This window comes from Ceratina calcarata, unplaced genomic scaffold (assembly GCF_001652005.2).
Source record: "Ceratina calcarata isolate Rehan_Ccalc_2016 unplaced genomic scaffold, ASM165200v1 scaffold351.2, whole genome shotgun sequence".
In the NCBI taxonomy this organism is placed as follows: domain Eukaryota; kingdom Metazoa; phylum Arthropoda; class Insecta; order Hymenoptera; family Apidae; genus Ceratina; species Ceratina calcarata.
The window spans coordinates 751,289-770,698 of NW_017158043.1; the positions used below are offsets into that span (position 1 = coordinate 751,289).

The window sequence follows — 19,410 nt, forward strand, 5'->3', positions numbered from 1 at the left end:
ACTAGTAATTATAAATTTCTAATTTTTGTTATCAACATATGTATTTATACATTTGCGGAAAGAAAATACAATTATATTGAAGCAAAATAATTCGTATTTTTAGTTAACCGAATACCTCTAAATTAATCTAATAACGAAAAGTGCTCTGTTCATTTAATCGTATCATAGTCTCAAATTAAGATAATATTAAGATTACGTTATCAGAACATTTTTTACACACACGAACTAGTAATGAATATTAACATAATATATTATTAACACTTTAATTTTACGAATTTAATATTGTACTTTCATTATCTTAATGTCATTTTGTGCGCTAGACGATACGTCTCAATTAAAATATTACAAAATTTCGAACAGAAAAGATCACGTTGCGCATTGAGAATAGTTCATCGTTTATAGATGTTCGTTTGGTCGATTCATTTTCATGTAAAAATAATTCGTACCTTAATATAAGCGTACATACCTAATCTAGTTAGAAAATTCCTCTGGAGGGAGGCGTCGCAAAGTATTTTTTGTTTTTCCTCATGAACGTTCGACTGTAACAAAACACAGATATGAAATGTAACTGAAATACTGAAACACTTAAACGGTGTAAACGGGAATAAGATTCGAACCTAGAAGTAAGTGGAGTATTGAAGAAGCCGCGGGAAACACTGCGCTTAAGTAACGATTCCTGGGACGGCGTGTGTTGCAATTCTCCGGTTTTATGAGCGCCAATGTGATTCAGATTCTCAGGATTAACGAAATTTGCCCAGTAATCCGAAGGAATTTTCAGCAGATTTTCTACTATCTGTGAAACATTAAGAAAGTATTTTTAAAGAACTGCTGAGGTTCGGATTAGTTTCTTCATTACGATACTAACAGCGACTTGATTACTCGTCTCCGAAAGAAGGGAGGTAGGCGAAGGTTTTTGACAACTGTATCCTACCAGCGTAGGCCCGAAAACTTTCGCCAAATTGCTGATTGGCATTTTGCATTCGGGGCTACTCGATACTCGTTGCAAATGTAAGACCAAAAAGGCGAGCGTATCTCTGTTAGGCTGAGGCAATTCGGATATCGCTTGATACAAAGCTGCGTCGGCGTCTTGCTTGTCGGTGATGGTAGTGGCTCGAACGAAGTCCGCCCACAGTCCGACAGTGATCAGCGGTTCACGCAACGATCTCAGGAAGTCTTTCAGAGTGGAACATATGGTAGGTATGTCGACATCAGAGAGATTGGGGGCTCCTTTGCCTTTGAGGAACTTCTCTTTCAGAGCTTTTACCTCTGTCGAACCACCGTTCACTCTGTATAATCCCTGTTCACCCATTCCTCTTAACTCTACCTCGTTGATGCAATGAACGACTAACGATGGGACCATGGGTGGAATCATGGGGGTATAATCCGCTATTGTCCCCGATGAGCCGCGTAAAGTCGGAGTATTTCCAGTGGGCACGCATGGCAACGGTACCAAGTCTCTGCATTCAGTATGAGCCGTGGCTCTACAATCTTTACACTTCAGAGCTACTTTTCCGAATCGAATTCGCTTGTCACAAGGTAAACAAACTTCCGGTTTGATGACTGTCTTCGCTATGAAACTGTGTCCCCTAGCAGATTTTGTATTTAAAGTGTATCCACCTATGTTCGGGCTGGGTTTAAAGACACCCTCAGAGTCTGATCCTGACGTGAGAATCTCCATTTTCGGTGCAGAAGGCGCAGTATCTATCTGTATTTCATTCGTGTCGACCGGAGCCAATTTCGATTTGCTTCGATCACCGCTCTTACGCCTTTTACGCGAGCTGTGCAAAGGACCCTGTGGGTCCATGTTCTCGTCACCGGGTATAGCTTCGATCACTGAAGAAGCGGTGATATTACCCTCCTTAGGCATAACTACTGTAGTCGTAGCTACTATTCTATCAGATGTATTTAATTCCGCAACTTTTTGCGTTGTACTACGTCGTTTCTTTGTGGAATATTCACCGCTTGGCCTGTGCTCCTTCCATTCACGTTTCTTTTGACTCTGTTGAATCATTGCACTAACATCTAAATCATCTTCCGACTTTGAGAAGCAACTCAAGTCGCTCAAAATTGAGCCAGTGGAGTCCAGCTCCGCTATAGTATTTAATCTGAAAAAACAGCAATTACTTAATGTAATAAATTAATTCAAGGAAAGTGTTGATCAGTTCTTATAAAAAGAAAACTTACTTGTCATTTTGATGTACATCTTTTACGTGTATGTTACTATGACGTCCATTTAACGTAGTGTTATTTAAGAATTGTAATTTTTCACGAGTTTCATTATTCAAGTTCCTTCCACCGTCATTAAATAAAAGATCTCTGACCAAGGCAATTTGTCTCTCCTGTAAGGAAAGATGATCGATGAAAAACCAATGACAAATACATTGAAAGTTTTTTAACAAGAAAGTTGTTTTAAAGGATTTACCAAGGAGTTCCTCTGATCTTCGACGGCTCGTCTCCTCTTCTTCTCCTCATCCAGGAGTCTTCTGGCATGACTCAATTTTCTGTCTAAATCAGCTGCTTCTTGATGAGCCTTTTCCAAGGCAGTGTGAAGACGTTGGCACTCTTGTATAGATGCTAACCATTTCTGTCTCATTTCCTCTTGATTTATTGCAAACTTTAAGAATTCTATACAGAAACAAGATACATTATAAGCTGTTTTCCTATTTACATTAGATGTTAGGCTAAACTTCCTCCAACGACCATCGAAGAGTTAGGTGTAGTATAATACAAACCTTCTTCGCAAGCCCCGTTAATGAGTACATTCGCACATCGAACCACTTCATCGTGGCTCGCTAACAAGGACAACGAGGTAGTCATTTTCGATTTGTTAAACAAATTATACGATATCGAAATTACAATATCTCGTCATGTGAACAACGTAACACGTTCACGAGAACTTTTGTTCGATTACTCCGCTTCCAAATCACTTGGGTCGTTCACAGGATCAATCTATACGAACTCTAACTAGAAATTCAATGATATGACGTACGTGAAACATTTCTACTCTGTTCTACTCGAAGCTTCTACTACAACTAATATTCCATGAACACACGCGATGTCCCGCCATAAAGCCGTTGACATTATACGTTGAACGTGCATCCTGGACGCGATTTAAATTCGACCAATTGAAAAGCAGCGTCTTACATTTCAGGAATTTCGACCACAGCACCATGCGTTGAGGAACGATGAAACTCAATGAAGAACGGCGGCAGGTGGCAGCCTTATGGGACTTCGGTGATGTAGGGTATACTCGGTACAGGGGGTGCAGGTTTAAACCGTTTAAACCTGTAGGAGATTGCGTCGTGTAACTTTGAATTCCTTCGCTAGATATCCTAAGTTGTATCTTTGGTTGTACAAGTTGCACGAGCAAGTGGGAAGTGGTTTTGAACTTCGAGGAACAATGTGACAGGTATGTACGTACATAACGTTAAACTTTAATGGACGATTTCTCACTCCCTAAATACGCATATTAAATTGATTGCCATGTCGCAATCACGTATTCAATTTCCTTTAAGTATATAATTACGTGTTGTTAGGACGCTGTCGCGTTCATTGATCTCATTAGACTTTTGCAATTCGTTCTACATGTAATCAAACTTCAATGAATGACGAACATTCCAGGAACAAAAACCATTGCATAGACGCTTGACTCATTATCTGATGTCACAGATGATTATACTTTTATTCATAAAAAATTCTAAAAGATAGTGGTAGAAATGTGTAATGTACGAGTTTTACCAGATTTTCTTTCTGGTTTTACGAAAATTAGTTTGAAGGGAAACTTCAGTCAGTTAGTGCGGAATAGAATACGTACTTTATTAATTGTCATCTCCTAGTTCTTTTCCCTGCGACTCATCTCGCCTACAATCTTTATGGACGTTCTTTAGTTAAAAAAACTACATTTTCCTCGTTATGAATTACAGTATATAATTCATAAAGTGAAGCATCAAATATCGTGGCTAACGATCTTATCATTTATGATACATACGTATCTCTAATTCGTTCACGACATAAGAACCCAAGTACGCTCGCTCGTCGATCGCATTTGTAATCATTATTAGACCGCCTTTATACAAAACATGTGTATGGTCATGTCACATGCGCGTGTGGTTTCTGATATTTCATATACTTTTTTGTTTTTTTGTAAATGCATACATTAATTGTTATCACGCGTTTCGATTTCGAATGTCTCGGTTGACGAAAACGGTCGCCCGATAAACTCGCAGTGCACCAGGATTGCAGATAAGCGATTAAATCTTTAAGACAATTAACGTTCGGTCTTTGATTCGGATTTGACTTTATGGACAGCAAAATTTAATTAAATAATACTCGAACTGTTGATTCAGATTCAGAGACGTTCGATCATTCATTGTCAACGCGGCAGTTGAAGAATATGCAACCCTGCAGTGCACCAGGGATGAAGACGAGGGTGGGGAACGGTACGACGGGGTTACGAAGCAACACGGAAAAAAGCGGATGAGAAACGACGGGGGCAGAGGTCGCAGTTGCGGCATGCAAGCACACCGGAGTAGCAGAGCGCAACTTCGGTTCGGTAACCGCGTGCAGTGGGAGTTGCAGCCCTCGTGAGCGAAGAGTAACCGAAAGAACGGGCTTGTATTCAGTCTGTCCGCGGCCGTCCGTCAAGCAGACGTCTCCGACTTTCGCGTGACCGCGGTTCGTTCGAGCGTTCGCCAGTGTTTCGCCTCGCCGGTACCGGGAAAAGCCTCGCAGAAGGCACATGTTCTCCGTCCGATCGCTACCACCCTGAACCCTTTCACCTCGTTATCATTCTTATCACTGTACGCCCTTATGACACACGTTCATCGCGTTGAATCCGTGGAACGATCGAGTCGGTGATCAAGTGGTCAGAGACGTGTCGACATGTGGTTCGCGAATTTTTTCACAGGCCTGATCGGCCTCGTCTTGATCGTCGGTTCGCCACCCTGGTGCTCCGATGCGTTTAACGTTGAAACGAAACACTATGCGGTTTACAGAATTGACAGCCAGTCCATGTTTGGATTTGCCGTCTCGGTGTACAGGGACAGAGTCGGCAGAGGATGGTGAGTTTTTATTTATCATTTTATAAATCACGACTCCACAGATGTACAAAGATAACATCGAAATAATTAGGACAGATGTGTAATTTATATACGTCGTTGAAAGAACGACACGTTTACTCTGGACTTTTGAGGAGGTGACATACAACGAGATGACTGAGAAAATTCTCAGAAAATACACGTTCATTACACATCAGTACGTTTGTCGATGATATCTTTGGAAATCTTTGAAATCATAAATTGTATAAACTTCCTCTTTTCCTTATCTTTCATCGATCAACGTTGTGGAACGACGATCAGAATTTTGTAATTTCGTTGTATATTTTCATATACCACCAATTATTATTTTTGTCGCCCCCAGGCAGCTCAGTAATTAGAAATTTTTCACTGGTAAGCAGTAACCCACATAATTCCAGAAATCCGTACGAGTATGTACAAAATAATTTGTAAGTCTGAATCATCGAACTCGTTTGGTTATTTGACTCATGTGACTTCTCCGATGACGAAGAATTTCCTTCGATTTCGCTGACTAAAAAACATATGTCGCTGCGTGCAGTCAGCCGCAAAAGGCAAACGGGTATAATATCTATCGGATTACAAGAATTTCAAATAGAGATAAGGAGGAGGTTCATTTTATCAAAAACACTTTGAATTTCCTTACGAACGATTCTCTTAACCGGTCAATGTATAATACGAATTATCGCGTCAATCGTTATACGAAATATTGCATCGATTTCGTCCGACGCAAATGGCTCAAGAATGTTTGCAAAAACGATTGGAAGGAATTGAATGGTACAACTGGAGATGTTTATTGACGCATAAATGGCAGATACTCCCACGAGTATAAGACGACTACGCTCTCCTTTTAAGTCCTCGTCCCAGAAAACTACACGTGTAATCATAAGTAGCGAACTGGCTTCTGTCGTTTTCATCGCGTTGGCCGGACCTTCGGCAACGAGACCGGCGGATCGGTTTTCGTTTCACCGCGACGACATCGTCGGAAACGTGTAATTTGCCCGCGTACACCTATGCGTCAGATTTTCAAATGGTCGGGATTAGATCAACCTCCGTAATTACGGTTGAATTTGCAAGCGTCGCGAAATAACAATGTTGCGCTCGTTCATTTTCCGCTATAGTCGCGCTAGATTTAGAAGCGCTCGTTTAATCGAGCGTTGGGTAACGTGACACGATGCCGTCGCAGTAACAGTAATGCAGTTTAATTATATAGATTCCTTCTTTAAAGATTTTACAATTAAGTCGAGAATCGATCAATAGATTTTTAGTCGATTTTTAGAAGGTAGCATGGATCGGATACTTAGAGCACGTCAGAGAATGAAATGAGAACTTAAGAAGACTTTCTACGATTCGATTTACTTTATTGTTTTGAAAACAATTCGAAACTGTTTAATAAGAGGAAAAGGTAAATAGGATTAAGATGCACAGCGACGTATGTACATTGGTAACGAGGGTTTCACGCATCAGGCGACTCTCGATGACTAGTTGACAGGCAGTCTCGTCCCATCGATTTCCCCGGTGACGGTGTGGTGGTCCATTCGAGGGCAGGGCCTCGGATAACAGGTGCTCCTCGACGAGCTTAGAACCGCTCTCCTTTTATGTCCCCCTTCGGGAGCAAACCGAGTCTGTTCTCTCGTTTCATCCGGCCACTTGTAACTGTTCTCGATCATCTCAGTGACGATAAACTTTCATCCGCGATAAGTATGATCGAGAGCGTCTATTCTCCGGCCACCCATGCTACTGACCATTCTCTCCATCAGACCATAAATTTTTATAGTTATCAATCGAACAAATATATTTTAGACAGTTATTCTTCAGGTCTGATACTTGCAGCTATCAGTATTTTCATTCGCTGCTTATTCTATTCTTTTACAAGTGCATAGAATTTCATTAGGAATAACTTCGAATTCGATTCGATTTTACGAGTATCAGTGAAAAAGCACGGAGGACCTTAGAACAAGAAAAAGAGTAAAGATGCTAGCGTTCGTTTCGAGCTCCTTGTGAGTCACGCGGTCCACGAATAGACGTTTCTCCAGGATATAAATAATACGAACACAAGGAAACTCGGGCAATGATATCGGTTACGTGATTCGCATTTAATAATATTTTCCCGGGCCGAATCGGTTCACATCCGAACGAATGAATCGACGTTTAATCGGTCCCCTCGCGAAGCTCGCCGAGATTCGGTACCAATATAATTAATTCCAGACCAATGGATTTGAAGTCGATGCACAGGGACATCGCGACTTCTGTGCTCGAATCCTTGGTCGGTTCGCATGCAAATTGATCCTCCCGCGGTCTTCGTCGCGATCACCGCGTCTTCTGGCTGGACGAGTTTGAGAATGGCGCAGCGCATTCTACGATCACTCGTTCGGATAATTGGATTCGATCGAATAATTTGACAGGCCGAATTGATTTGTGAAATGAGCCTGCGCTCCCCAAGATCACCCGTGTCGATTACTCACAGTTCATTCACGGAGGTCCCGGGTACTTCGATCCATTACACGTCGTTGAAATATTGTAATAAAAATTGATACAATATTTCGTCCAATCTATCGACGGTATAATTGATAATGTTTCGTCTAACGATCGGAATCGTGTCTCGGTTTGACGACATATTGTCTCTTCGAAAGACAATGGAACTCGAGAGGGAAATTAAGAGGGCGAAGTTCAGGACAACGAAAGGTGCAGGAAGTCCGGATTACATAGTTCGTTACGAGAGACGTTCGTAGGCGCTTATATTTAGGCCAGCCTGTGGAAGCTTTACGAGCGTTCGTCCTCGTCGATCTAACGCGAGGCGAATGCACCCGATTCCTACCGTTTTGCTCTCGCATTGATTCTCGAAATAGATTCCGACAGTGGTAGATCGCTCTCTGCAAATCTCATATCAGAAATCATGAGCGATTTCATATAGACTGTCTCAGAATTGTAATTAAACACAGATTTATTCGGCAGTTTTTCGTTCTTATTCTTGTCGCTTTATAAACGGTTATGATAAACTCAGGAACGTGTCTGTTGCTGAAAACTTCCACTACGTAACTGACACAAGATTACATCATTATTGACACGACTAGTAAAACGGTATGCGTATTACCATAAGCATTTCATCTACGTAGGTACATAGAGAATTTAAATATACTCTTGAAGATTCAGAGATTCCTTAAAACGATCGGTAGTAAAGTACGTCCCTCGTGGAAGTCAAAGATACTGAACGTGATCGATGATAAAAGAAATTGCTATTAAATATGCATTATTTAAATTGACCTATTTTGTACAAAAATCTGAGACTATCACTTTCCTCCTTTCTCCTGGATGTAAGAGGGAAACGAGTCTCCCGTAGATACGTTTATGTATGTCTGTAGTGTGAAGTAAGGAAACGTGTTCGACGAATTCAGAGCACGAGCTTGGCTGTGATACAGGATGTTAGGTCATCGTTGCTCCGTTACGTGGGCGGCTGCTGGTCTCTCTCGCTTTGCTCTGATTAATACTTGGTCGATCTCCCTGTTCGATCTACTATTTCATCGACGCGCCGAGGTTCCTCAATGAAACCTGTCTTTCGCCCTGCGCCAATCGGCCCTTCGTGGAATCCGAAACTGTGCTCCGACCTCCCGTGGCGTTCTCATGCATACGTGAGTGCGCTTTTCGTGAAGATCCTATCTAATCGGACGTCGTATCGGTGCACCGGTGAACTGCTCGCGACCTCCAGGCCACCGCTGGCTGATATTTGGCGAAATAAGTAGATTACACGTATCTACGCGATTTCCTCCGGTTTAAATAAAACATTGAACAGGAAAATTGTAATGCATCGTTTTAAAACGATAAACGAAGATTGAATTTTCCGAATTGGCAGTGCAAATGTTCTGCGCGAAGATGGAATCGGACAAGGACAATGTACATTGAACTGTTTCTGGTCCATGGTTATTCAATCTCGAAAACAAACGTGAATACGACCACGCGAATCGGTCGAAAGTTACGGCGAGCTAGAGGCCAACAAAAGGTAATTTTAAGCGTGACGAACAGGTCGTATTCTCGTGTGTATTCTTCGTGATGCTCTCACGAAATGTACACACACGTCACACATGCAGATCCGTTTCGAATCAATTATGAGTCAGCTCGTACTCGTCATTGCACCTCGTTTCATTCCTTAAACGCGTCGAGGAAGGAAGGAAGGAAGGAAGAGAGGGTTTTACAAGTACCGTGATGAAGACGTGACACGTTTCATTGCGGCTTCCCGATGACTCCTCGCTTCCTGGATTTCGTTGTTCCCTCCTAAATATCTGTGGTTCGATAAGAAAGAGAGAATTTTTAAGGAAATTAATTAAACTCCAGTCTACAGAGAGCATTGTACATCTAATAATATTTAAAAATGATAAATGTCTTAATTTTTCAAGTGTTTTAGTTTGCATAAAAGTCCGCAGTCGTAAATATTGACATTGGTACCTAAGTACATCTTCCAACGAGCCGCAGATATAAAAGTTATTTCAACACGCTCCTGCAGCGGAGCGAGCGATAATACGAAATCTTCCTCGCGTAAGATAACTTTCGCTCTTTTCCTCCAGTTAATCATTTCTCCGATACGTAAACTGACAGATGTTGCTGCTCGCATGAAACTATTATAGCCTGTCCTTTGTCCGTTAATTTTCTATTATGCGTCTGTCAAACTTTTCATCCAGAATTCCGGGAAGCTCGTGCCGCTTATCGCAACCCGTTTCCACACGATAAGACGTTACCATATGATTTAACTCATCATATCAATCACTTACAATTTCTATGTACGATCTCTTCCTGTTTATTTCACTTTCAATTCGTCGCCGAGAGTATAGAAATGCTTAAGATTGTATGAACTCTTACATACGACCTTAAAAGATATCGTCGATCGAGACAAAATCAATATCGATACGCTTTATCATCGTTTTTTTTATAACGTCAGTATTTTCGAACTTCCCACGGTATGTTTCTCCGTGAAGTCTTTTGTTCGCGAAGTGTTCGCTGGGAGTTTAAGCGTATTCGCTCGAAACTGGTGCTTACCGAGCGTGTCGATGGTAGAGGAAACGAGGATTCAATTTCCTTGTTTCCGGTCGGCGAAACAAAATAAAAGACAGCAGGGTGAATCGTCTATCGGTGCACTTTCCGCTTTTAACTGATTGTCGTGTAAACCAGAATGGCCATTCTAGAATAGATGTATAGTAATAGGTACTGTACACACGATCATTAATTTGAAACTATTTACTTAGGTTTCGTGAGTATCGTTGCTCAATTAAGCGAGTACATACTTTTCAAATGAAGTATTAGTTTTTCAGATTGAAGGATATCAAACAGCTTCGTAATTTTATTAATCTCTGAACAGCATAAAAAAAATTCTTCTAAATTCTACTACATAGAGTCAATTAGTTTCTCAAGTATCATTTCATTCACTGTCCCATCATCCCTGGCTCGTAGCTTTGAAAGGAGTCTGTCTATTGCCATTGGAATTTTAATTCCTCCAGCCATACCCAGTTTCGAGTTTCTGGCTTGAAATAAAACATTTATAATATCGATTTATTAAAATAAGTATAGATAGCAATTTCTTTTATCATTTAAGTATTACGATGTACATTCAACTTTTAGTATCCTATTTTTACACATCGGATGTAACCTTTGTACGTTGCATTCGTGTTGAATTTTTCTGTCAACATATAAAATCCGCAGTATGTCAGAACGAAGTGCAGTGGGCTTTAAACGGTAGCGGAAGATCACTGTGATCTTTCAGCCTGAGTGCGAGAAACCTTCTAAGACACTTACATTCATCGGCTTTTATTCTCCCATCAGTCTTTCGCTCGCAGACCGCCCATCGGTGTATATACCTGGCACACCTTCCGATTATCGATTCGAGCTGCCGTCGATGCTGACGGATTTAGATCGCTCATTTTATTTCCTTTTTCTGTTTCCCCTTCGCAAGCTGTTTCACAGTCGAAGTATCTAATTAGATTTCAAATCAGGTTGCAAGATTACGCGTTTCATGAATATCGTTTGAATGTATCAAAAGTTGTAGACGAGAGTACGAGTATAATGTAGCGAACAAGATTCTGGATATTTACGGACTTTATGATAGAGAAAATAAATATCGAGTACACACGCATTTAGTATTCATACATTTGTTAATCGCTGAAAATTAAGCTAATGTGCGAGGGAACAAGCAAGTCGGCGTAATTGTAACGAATCGACAGGAAGGAAGATGCGAAATTCCCTGGAAAAGAGTAGTAGAGAAAACGAAGGGTGGAATCGAGATAATGAGGATCGCGTGAGGCACGTGCCCGGACCTCTGGCCGTGTCATTATCCGGAGAACCGGCGGGCCTCGGGCCTATTACGTTTACCTGGACTCTGGCATGCAAACGCGCGTGCAAATGCTCTTACACACGTGCGCGACACGTTTGCTCCCCGGACCAGGTGGTGGCTAATAAAAATAAGGGAGTAAGAACCCGAAAGCAAATGAGTTATACTGCTTTATTCCGGTACAACGTACATCGTTGGTCAAAAGTTTCAGTTTCGTTCCCTAATTTCGATTTGCCACGCAAATTCTGCCTCGCAGTTTCAGAATTCTTTCAGGCCGTTTCTTCGAAGTTTTGATATCCTGTTTCTCTTTTCAAGTATGCAAAATAATTAGGATGATAAATTTGGAGAAAGTCTCATTAGACTTGTCGATTGATCCAATCAACGATTGTAATAAATCTCGACTCCGAGCTTTTAATCTCGTTTAATGAACTGCCACAGAATGGAAATTGTATTAAACCTTGATCCTTCGTTTCGTCATTTCATCTTTCTACTCGCATAAACGAATTCTCCAAAGGACATGGTCTATCCGCAATTAATCGATGGTTAATGATGCTGAATAATTACTATCCGAGGCGGTCTGTTAAACGTGACTTAACGGACGATCGCTAGTGTGTATTTACGCGATTTTTGCATCACGTGCTGTAACGTAGCTTGTTTCCTAGTGACGTGAGTGACGTAACGGCTCGTACGTGAAAGTCATTAAGCATCGGCGCGCACAGAGCACGATTGAAACGGCTTGTTAAGTGATTTAGAGGCGCATTTCCGACCACCTCTGAGCAAAGGTGTCATTAAATCTTGCCACTTTTTCGTACACCGAACCGATCGATCGAGGCTAATCGACTGAATTGGAGTAATTGGTAACGCACGGTTGGACACGATTATTCTGACTTCAGAATTCGTTCACCGATGCGTCAGAAAATCCTATTACAGTCAATTAATTTTGCTCTGAAAATGAATGCTATCTTTGATACATTTATTATATTATTTAAGAGAAGAAAAATAACAGTTTCCTGTAAAATCTTTTGAACGTTACACTATATATTTTCCTACTGTTGGCACTCTGGACTTCATCTATGTAGCAGATCGATGCAAAAATAAACCGGAGTTTGGTCCATTACCCTAGTTAAGATTATCGCTTATCGCGCGCTCAGGAAACTCGTACACGTGGGAATAAATGTTGCAATTAGTGGGATCGGTCTCGGACACCCACATGGTCGTGGCGAGGTCGAGGGTGCTTCGTCGCGGTATTTTTTATCAATTCGTGGATCACTGACACGAGGGTCGTCGACGTAACGCGAATCGACAGCGAGTATCGCGTGTCGGTATCACGTAGTGCGCTACCGAATGATTCACGATACGGTTGAAATCACTGGTACGTGTGTCGACAACGGGAGCATGCATCCTAGTCGCGTACGTGTCGCGTACGATAAACACCGTGAACGGAATCGCGTGTAGGTGCGCCGGCACTGTTTTCTGTCGCACCGACTTACTGGCGCTTGTGAAACTTAAGACAACGAGATAACTGGGAAATTCACTGTAATTATATGTGTACGTACATCGTTTTATTCTGTCAAAATCGTATGCGAATCTTACAGCGAGCTATAAAATCCGGAAATTATTGAACTCGGACCGATCTTTTATTCAAGTTTCTTCTAATTACTTTCTAACGATGAGTTTTACGAAATTGTTGAAACAATTTTCAATGCACCAAATTGGATCTTTGATTACAATGAATTTTTATTTATTGTAATCGATTCTACTTTTAGCAATCGAGGGATGATTTTTACATTTCAGACAGGATTTCCAATAAAAAAGAAAATGCACGATTATTTTTCGTAGTACTGCAAACGTACGTTTCGTTAAAATCAGTGAGCGGTGGTTGGGTAGGCTTTCATTAGGTGAGCTTTTTTTCGGACGGAACGGACCTCATAAAAAACAGGAAGGCTGTCGAAATTTCCGTCCGGATGATATATCATATATCCCGGATTTTCCACAGTCTTAGACCCCATGAGTGCGAAGTCGGGGTATTTCCCGGCTCGACCATTTCGTGTGTTCCGTCCGTCTCGTGACCTTTCCTCGAATTCTAGCAGTCGTCCTGTCCACCATATGCTGGCGAGATGGTCACCTACGTGTCGTTCCAAACGAAATTGCATTGTTCCCATCGGACTTCGTTCGACACATGTTTCCCAAGGGTGCAGCTGATCGTAAATGAAAATAACGCGAGTCGAAGGCCGGAAAATACGACCGGGCGTGCAAGATTTATAGTTCCTCTTTTCCGTTTAGAAAGTAGAAAGAGAGAAAAGAGTTGGAGTAGTCGAAACGAATGAAATTGAAAGAAAAAACGTTTAGAGACGCGAGCGATACGAATATTGTATTTGCGATTGAACCACGATTTCATGTTCAACCGCTGATTCGACCTGGCAGTTAATAACGCGGAAGGAAACGTTCTACAGGATACCAGTAATCGCTTCTTTGAAATCAATAATAATAAAACCATGTAAGTTGGTTCGTTTAATTGGCCGACTTGATAAAGGAGACAAATAAGACCGCGAGAGAGTGCACGTAACTGAACCGGCATTGTTCGACAGCGTGTAGAAGTGGGTCGTTGCATCGTACTTACTAACCGCAGATCAAACGATGCTGATTAATTTGTTCTTTCATTAATACGATTAAGATCAAGCAATTAATCTGCTCGTCCAGACATAGTTCCCTTCGTGATTGATCTTCTTCCACGGCATGAATCTCAGTGCCGGATCATGCGTGGCTATCTTTTATTTATCGTATGATAATGCACGCTGCACAATTGCAGGATATTGCTTTGCCTATTTGCCATTCCCTTCTTAGATCTCAATTTTATTGCCATCTCCGTCGACGTTTTTCACTTCGCTCTGACGTAATTTATCCCTCACTAATATTGGTTTTGACGTATAAACGTGTCGATTAATATCGATGAGTGCGACAATACTGGAAAAACGACACGATCCATTACCGAGAACGCGCGTGTATGTTCTTTACAGAACGATAAAAAATTCTGAATCACAGGGAAGAGAAAACGTGTATAGTCGAAGAAGCGAAAGTATTTTAATTTCCATGGCAGAACGGCGCGGCGGGTTGAAGGTTTCAATTGACGGAATTCCAAGTGTTTGCCCCGCAGATATCTTTTATTAGCCATGCGCGGGTCTGCGTAAGTGAGTAAACCGTACTCGCCCGATAAGAGAACGTCACGAATTCGCATAGTTTAAAATACGACCAACGCGAAGATCCCCGTCCGTTTCGCAAGTCTTGTCAAATCTGGTGCCCACGTGCACGTCTTCTGCCCGTACTTGGCACCTCGCTTCGGCTTATCTAGAATACCCAGTTGTCTGAACGTGCACAGGTTGAACGACGACGGTCGCGTATTTTTCTTGAATTTCTACGGTTCGAAGTCTTTTAGTCCAAATCCGGAGTCCAGCGTACTGAGCCGTATCAGTAGAAACCGAATAGAAGTTCTTAGGGACGTGTTTCTAATTTTTTTTTTAATCTGTGTCAGTTTATCGGATATCGATCGAATCTCTTAGAACGGGTACTGGCATTTATTTATTGAGAATGATCGACGAGTCGATTTTTGCTCGCTATAAATCTCGATCGGCATTGGGAATGACGAAAGTGAATTTTATACGAGGGAACGCGATGTTTTTCTCGAGCGGCACGAGTGAATTGTAAATTCGCTTAAGAACGAGGCACAGTTAATCTTGAACGCTAATCGAACGGCCTTGAATTCACTCAGAGACGACCGTACGATCCTGTCCGCGTGCTTCCACTATCGCCGGATGCAAATTACCGCCGAGGGAATATTCAATTGGTTCTATAATTGTTCGTGACCGAGATAGAGACCAAAGTCTCTACGATCCTGAAAACGCGGGTTCGATTCCAAATGAATTTACGATTACGAAGTCGACTCATTATTCGAAGTTTGCTTTGAAATTTCAATGAAGATTAGACGTTAATTGCACCAGATAAACTAGCGATTTTAATTGAACAGAAATTATCCGCATTCGCTCGTACGTACCTCGCAGTTTGCATCTCGAAATTTATGTTTAGTAATTAAGCGAAAGTCGTGGAGTACGTAAAAATAATTGAATAATAATACATTAAGATTAGGTAATTGAGAAAAATGTTTGATTAAGAATCATGTGAACGAGGGATCTTGACCATCGCTGCCGGAGTTCTTTTTCTCGTCGTACGTCGAGGATATTAAAATTCCGAGTCGATGTAGATATTTCCTGTCGATACCATCGAAAAATTGCCACACTCCCGGAAACCTTCCCTTTGTCGGCTCTTAATTAGAATACAGCCCGCGCGTGTTGATCCGTCCCTGATAATTTTTGTATTACATACTTATGCGAAATCGACGGATGAATGCGTAATTAGCTATCTGTCGAAATTCATTCCACGATTTCATTTCGTTTCAAACGAAACGTACCTTTGACTCGTTGTATTTTCACCCCGTATGAGGATGGACAAGCAGTCAGTCAGTGGCACGCTGCGAGCGATGTGCCTCTGGGGCCAAAATCCCATGAATTAAATCCGTGATACGTGCATAAGCGAGAAAAAATAAAGATCACGTTTCTCGAAAATCTGATCAGAAACGTTTCCCAGGTCCGTCAACAGCATAGATCGCGTTGGAACGAGATTCGATCTTCAAGGGTGGGGCCCATAAATTGACATTTTAATCGAGGGACCGTACATCAAGTACGTAACTTGGCACGCGTGATTTCGCTTCGGGTGATCGAAGGTTCGCTCACAGTGAAAGCCGTTAACGTCGATGAGGAGGTGCTCCTTATAAAGTAGCGGAGCCTCGGCGACGTCGATATAGGTAATACTTACGCCTCCGTTCGACTTGCGTCATCGACTGATCGTGCGTCGAGACGCGTGTTCTGCGTTGCGTTCGTTGCGTGTCCCTTAAATTCCTACTGCCCAACGGGGGAATTCGGGACGAAGAACATTGTACAGTAAAAAAAACATTGTGAAATTCAATGAAATCAGAATTCTCGTAGCTGTTCGTTCGTTATAAAACTCAGCTGATAGGATATAAAATGTATTGTGATTATAAATCATCCGCGGAATTACGGATAGTATGCTTACATCATAATTTAAGCTTATCTTTAGTTCTGTCACGTTTAATTCGCGACCGTTTTATTACGGTTCGTTAAAATCTCGAGATATGCACATTAACCTTGGGTGAAATTTCGCAACGATTCGACACGGCTGTTTTAACGGAATTTCGTTATGCTCGGGGATAAGACTGTTGAAGCGCGTATCGCACGGAAGGCGTGTTCCTACATACGCGGTTTTAAATTTCCTAGCACGCACGAGCTCATTACCATACGCTCATTTCTCAGGAGGATCTCGGGTTCGCTGAACTCTTTATTTTATAATTAAAGAGCTTTCCATTGAAAAATAAATACACAGTTTTCTGAGGTTTCATCTGTTTGTTAACAAATATTGACAGTAGATTTGCTTAGGTAAACGCCAGTCGACAGATAATCTCTCGGCAATCTCACCTATGTACGTACGAGATTTAAACTTTCATCTTATTCTATGGTATACATATAAAATATATTTGTGGTCGTGGTTGGAGACAAATGAAGTTTCAGCAGCTCGTATATTTATTTTTACTTTGTATTAAGGACTCGCTGGATTAGACACAGACTGTACGTAGGTGGTACTTTTCGTGGTTACTCAGAAGGCGCTTCCCTAAGGGTCTTAAAGTGTTACGTGATTTCCGGCTTGAAAAACCAACGCTGCATCGCAATCATCGTCACTGTACATGGGTTTCTGTCCGATCATGACGACCGCGGCGGAAGTCGGATTAAACGTCGTTCTGTGAAAAATTTTCATAAATCCTGTGACAGTTTTCCTGTTGGAAACGATTAAGTTCGCTTTTGCGTCGAACGTCGGTAAACGAACGACGAGGCAATCGAATCAATCGTCCATCAGTTCCGATCTGCGACCTTGAATCCGCGAGATCACTCCTCGCGGAGGCTGCATACGACTCTATTGTATCATGCTGCACCCACGTTTAGCATTGAAACACAAAGCTTTTATTATTCGAATTTCTATCGCGCGGAAATTCTGCTACTGAAACAGTCGGTTCATTATTTATGTTAGATATCGGCATCATTTTTTTTTTTAATATCGTCGTCGAATTCGAACAAGCGTCGAGAACAATTCTTCAACTCTTAGCCTTTGATGATGCGATACTCCGAAATCTGAAAAATGAATTTTCCTTCGCGAACATTAGAAATATTTTTAACAGCCGAAGAACGACGCGAACGGCATAAATCACGCGTAGAAACCGAGAGGACACGCGCCTTTTTGTACGCATCAAACGCAATCAGCGTGGACGAGCGGTTGAATGGGCCAATAAATAAATCTATCCCTGGTGGACATCGAGAAGGAACAAGGCTCGCGGCCTTTTGCGTGAACGTACGGGCAAAAATGGTTTCGCGTATCGCGGGGAAAAATCGCGACGCGCATGAATTAGAGAGGAGCGGGCGGATACAAATATCGGCGTCCCTTTGGCGTCGCGAGGCTGTCGCGTCGCGTCGTATTGACTTATATCGCGACGAGCCGCGTTTGTAAAATCGCCGTATTTGGCAAAATCGAACGGCTCCATTCCCGGCGACCGAAAGAGAGACCCTCTTCTCTGCGGGATCTTCGGATTCGATCTCCGCGAACTACGGACAAATTTATACACGTTTGACGCGAAACATTTTCTTTCGGAATTTTCAGTCCCCGTTTGAAGATTATTTGAGGAAAAAACCGTTTGGCATTGAAACATTGATCAGATTGAGAATTTGAATATATAAACTGTCGACTTCTTTGGTCGCAAAGTAATAGATCTGCAAGATGAAATATCTATAGAGTCGAATGCGTCATCGATTAATGTTGACCCCAGATGACACTGTGTTCCGTGAAAAAATGAAACGTACTTATAAATAAAACCTGACTTCATGTAACTCAATGATTTCATCGAAAATTGAATTTGTGTACGTCGGTTCACTTTAATTGAACCAGCGTCAGTTCGTATTAATTAAAACCTTAAAGTTGAAGTAAGAGCGTGTTTCAATGGAAACGAGCAAAGTCGCGAGCTAATTCGGGAGGCGCTAAATCACTGCACCTGCCGGTCGGTGCAGCTGCAAGCACTCATTAGTACCTAAGTGCCAAGGTCGCAGCATCCAATAAATTTTGATCTACTCGAACTTACCATCTACGGTAGTCGAACACCGCGAAAGAATGAATCTCCAGTTTTATTGTACGTAAATGCTGGTGTCGAGTGAAACTCCTCGCATTGAAAATAATAATAATGCGCATGAATTTGAGGTTTACACAATCACCGTTCGTTAATAAAGTTCTCTTAACCAGTTTTCTTAAACAGTCACACTGTCCACGTGTTGTAACGAGGCATGAATCAGAAGTTTTTCATATCTCAGTTACTCGGTTGCATATTTCCTATTGTAATGATTGCTATAGGTGTTAAATATACAAACATATTTGTGATTTTGTTTTAAATCAGTCAATGAACGATGACTAAAAATTGTATACAATAAGAAATAAAAAAAGAATCTGACATTCGCTGCACTCAGAGGAGAGGAGAGGAGACTTCCATTAAGCGCAATGAAACAGCAGTCAAGCATGAATCCTCTCATTTTTATCGCATCGACAAAGGATGCAGAGTAAATAATAATTTAAACGACGTTTCACTCTGGACCAGCATTGTGCAAATTATAAATGAACGCGTTTCAACTTTCCCTCGATATCCTCGTTGAACCTGCCTCTCGTGACCGAACCATCTTTCACGCCTACTGTATTACGACTATTCATGAGATTAAGACACCTGAACATTTTTATCACCGTATTCCTGTTTACGATTGATAACGGTACTGTGTGTGAGAAAAAGAACGAGAATTACATGAATATGAAATTAACAGAAACTGGAACTGAATCAACAGATGAAGCGTAATTACTTCGACAGCTATTTTC

At 41.6% G+C, this 19,410-nt stretch overlaps 2 protein-coding genes across 3 annotated transcripts in view; one reads left to right on the forward strand and one right to left on the reverse strand.

Moving 5' to 3' along the window:
• Positions 1-47: 47 nt before the first annotated feature.
• tum (Rac GTPase activating protein tumbleweed) lies at positions 48-3,189 on the reverse strand. The gene is made up of 6 exons (XM_018025417.2): positions 2,733-3,189; positions 2,423-2,625; positions 2,185-2,339; positions 866-2,105; positions 618-793; positions 48-539 (listed from the first exon to the last, which is right to left on the reverse strand). Exons 1-6 carry the CDS (start codon positions 2,815-2,817, stop codon positions 476-478), a joined length of 1,923 nt encoding a protein of 640 aa, XP_017880906.1. The 5' UTR covers positions 2,818-3,189; the 3' UTR covers positions 48-475.
• Positions 3,190-4,547: 1,358 nt separating this feature from the next.
• The window catches only part of if (integrin subunit alpha inflated), a 54,734-nt gene continuing 39,871 nt past the window's right edge, over positions 4,548-19,410 (forward strand). For both annotated transcript variants that reach the window (XM_018025381.2, XM_018025382.2), the window contains exon 1: positions 4,548-5,060. In XM_018025381.2, the coding sequence (XP_017880870.1) occupies positions 4,882-5,060 (179 nt within the window). In that variant the 5' untranslated portion in view covers positions 4,548-4,881. The remainder of the gene's footprint in view (positions 5,061-19,410) is intronic.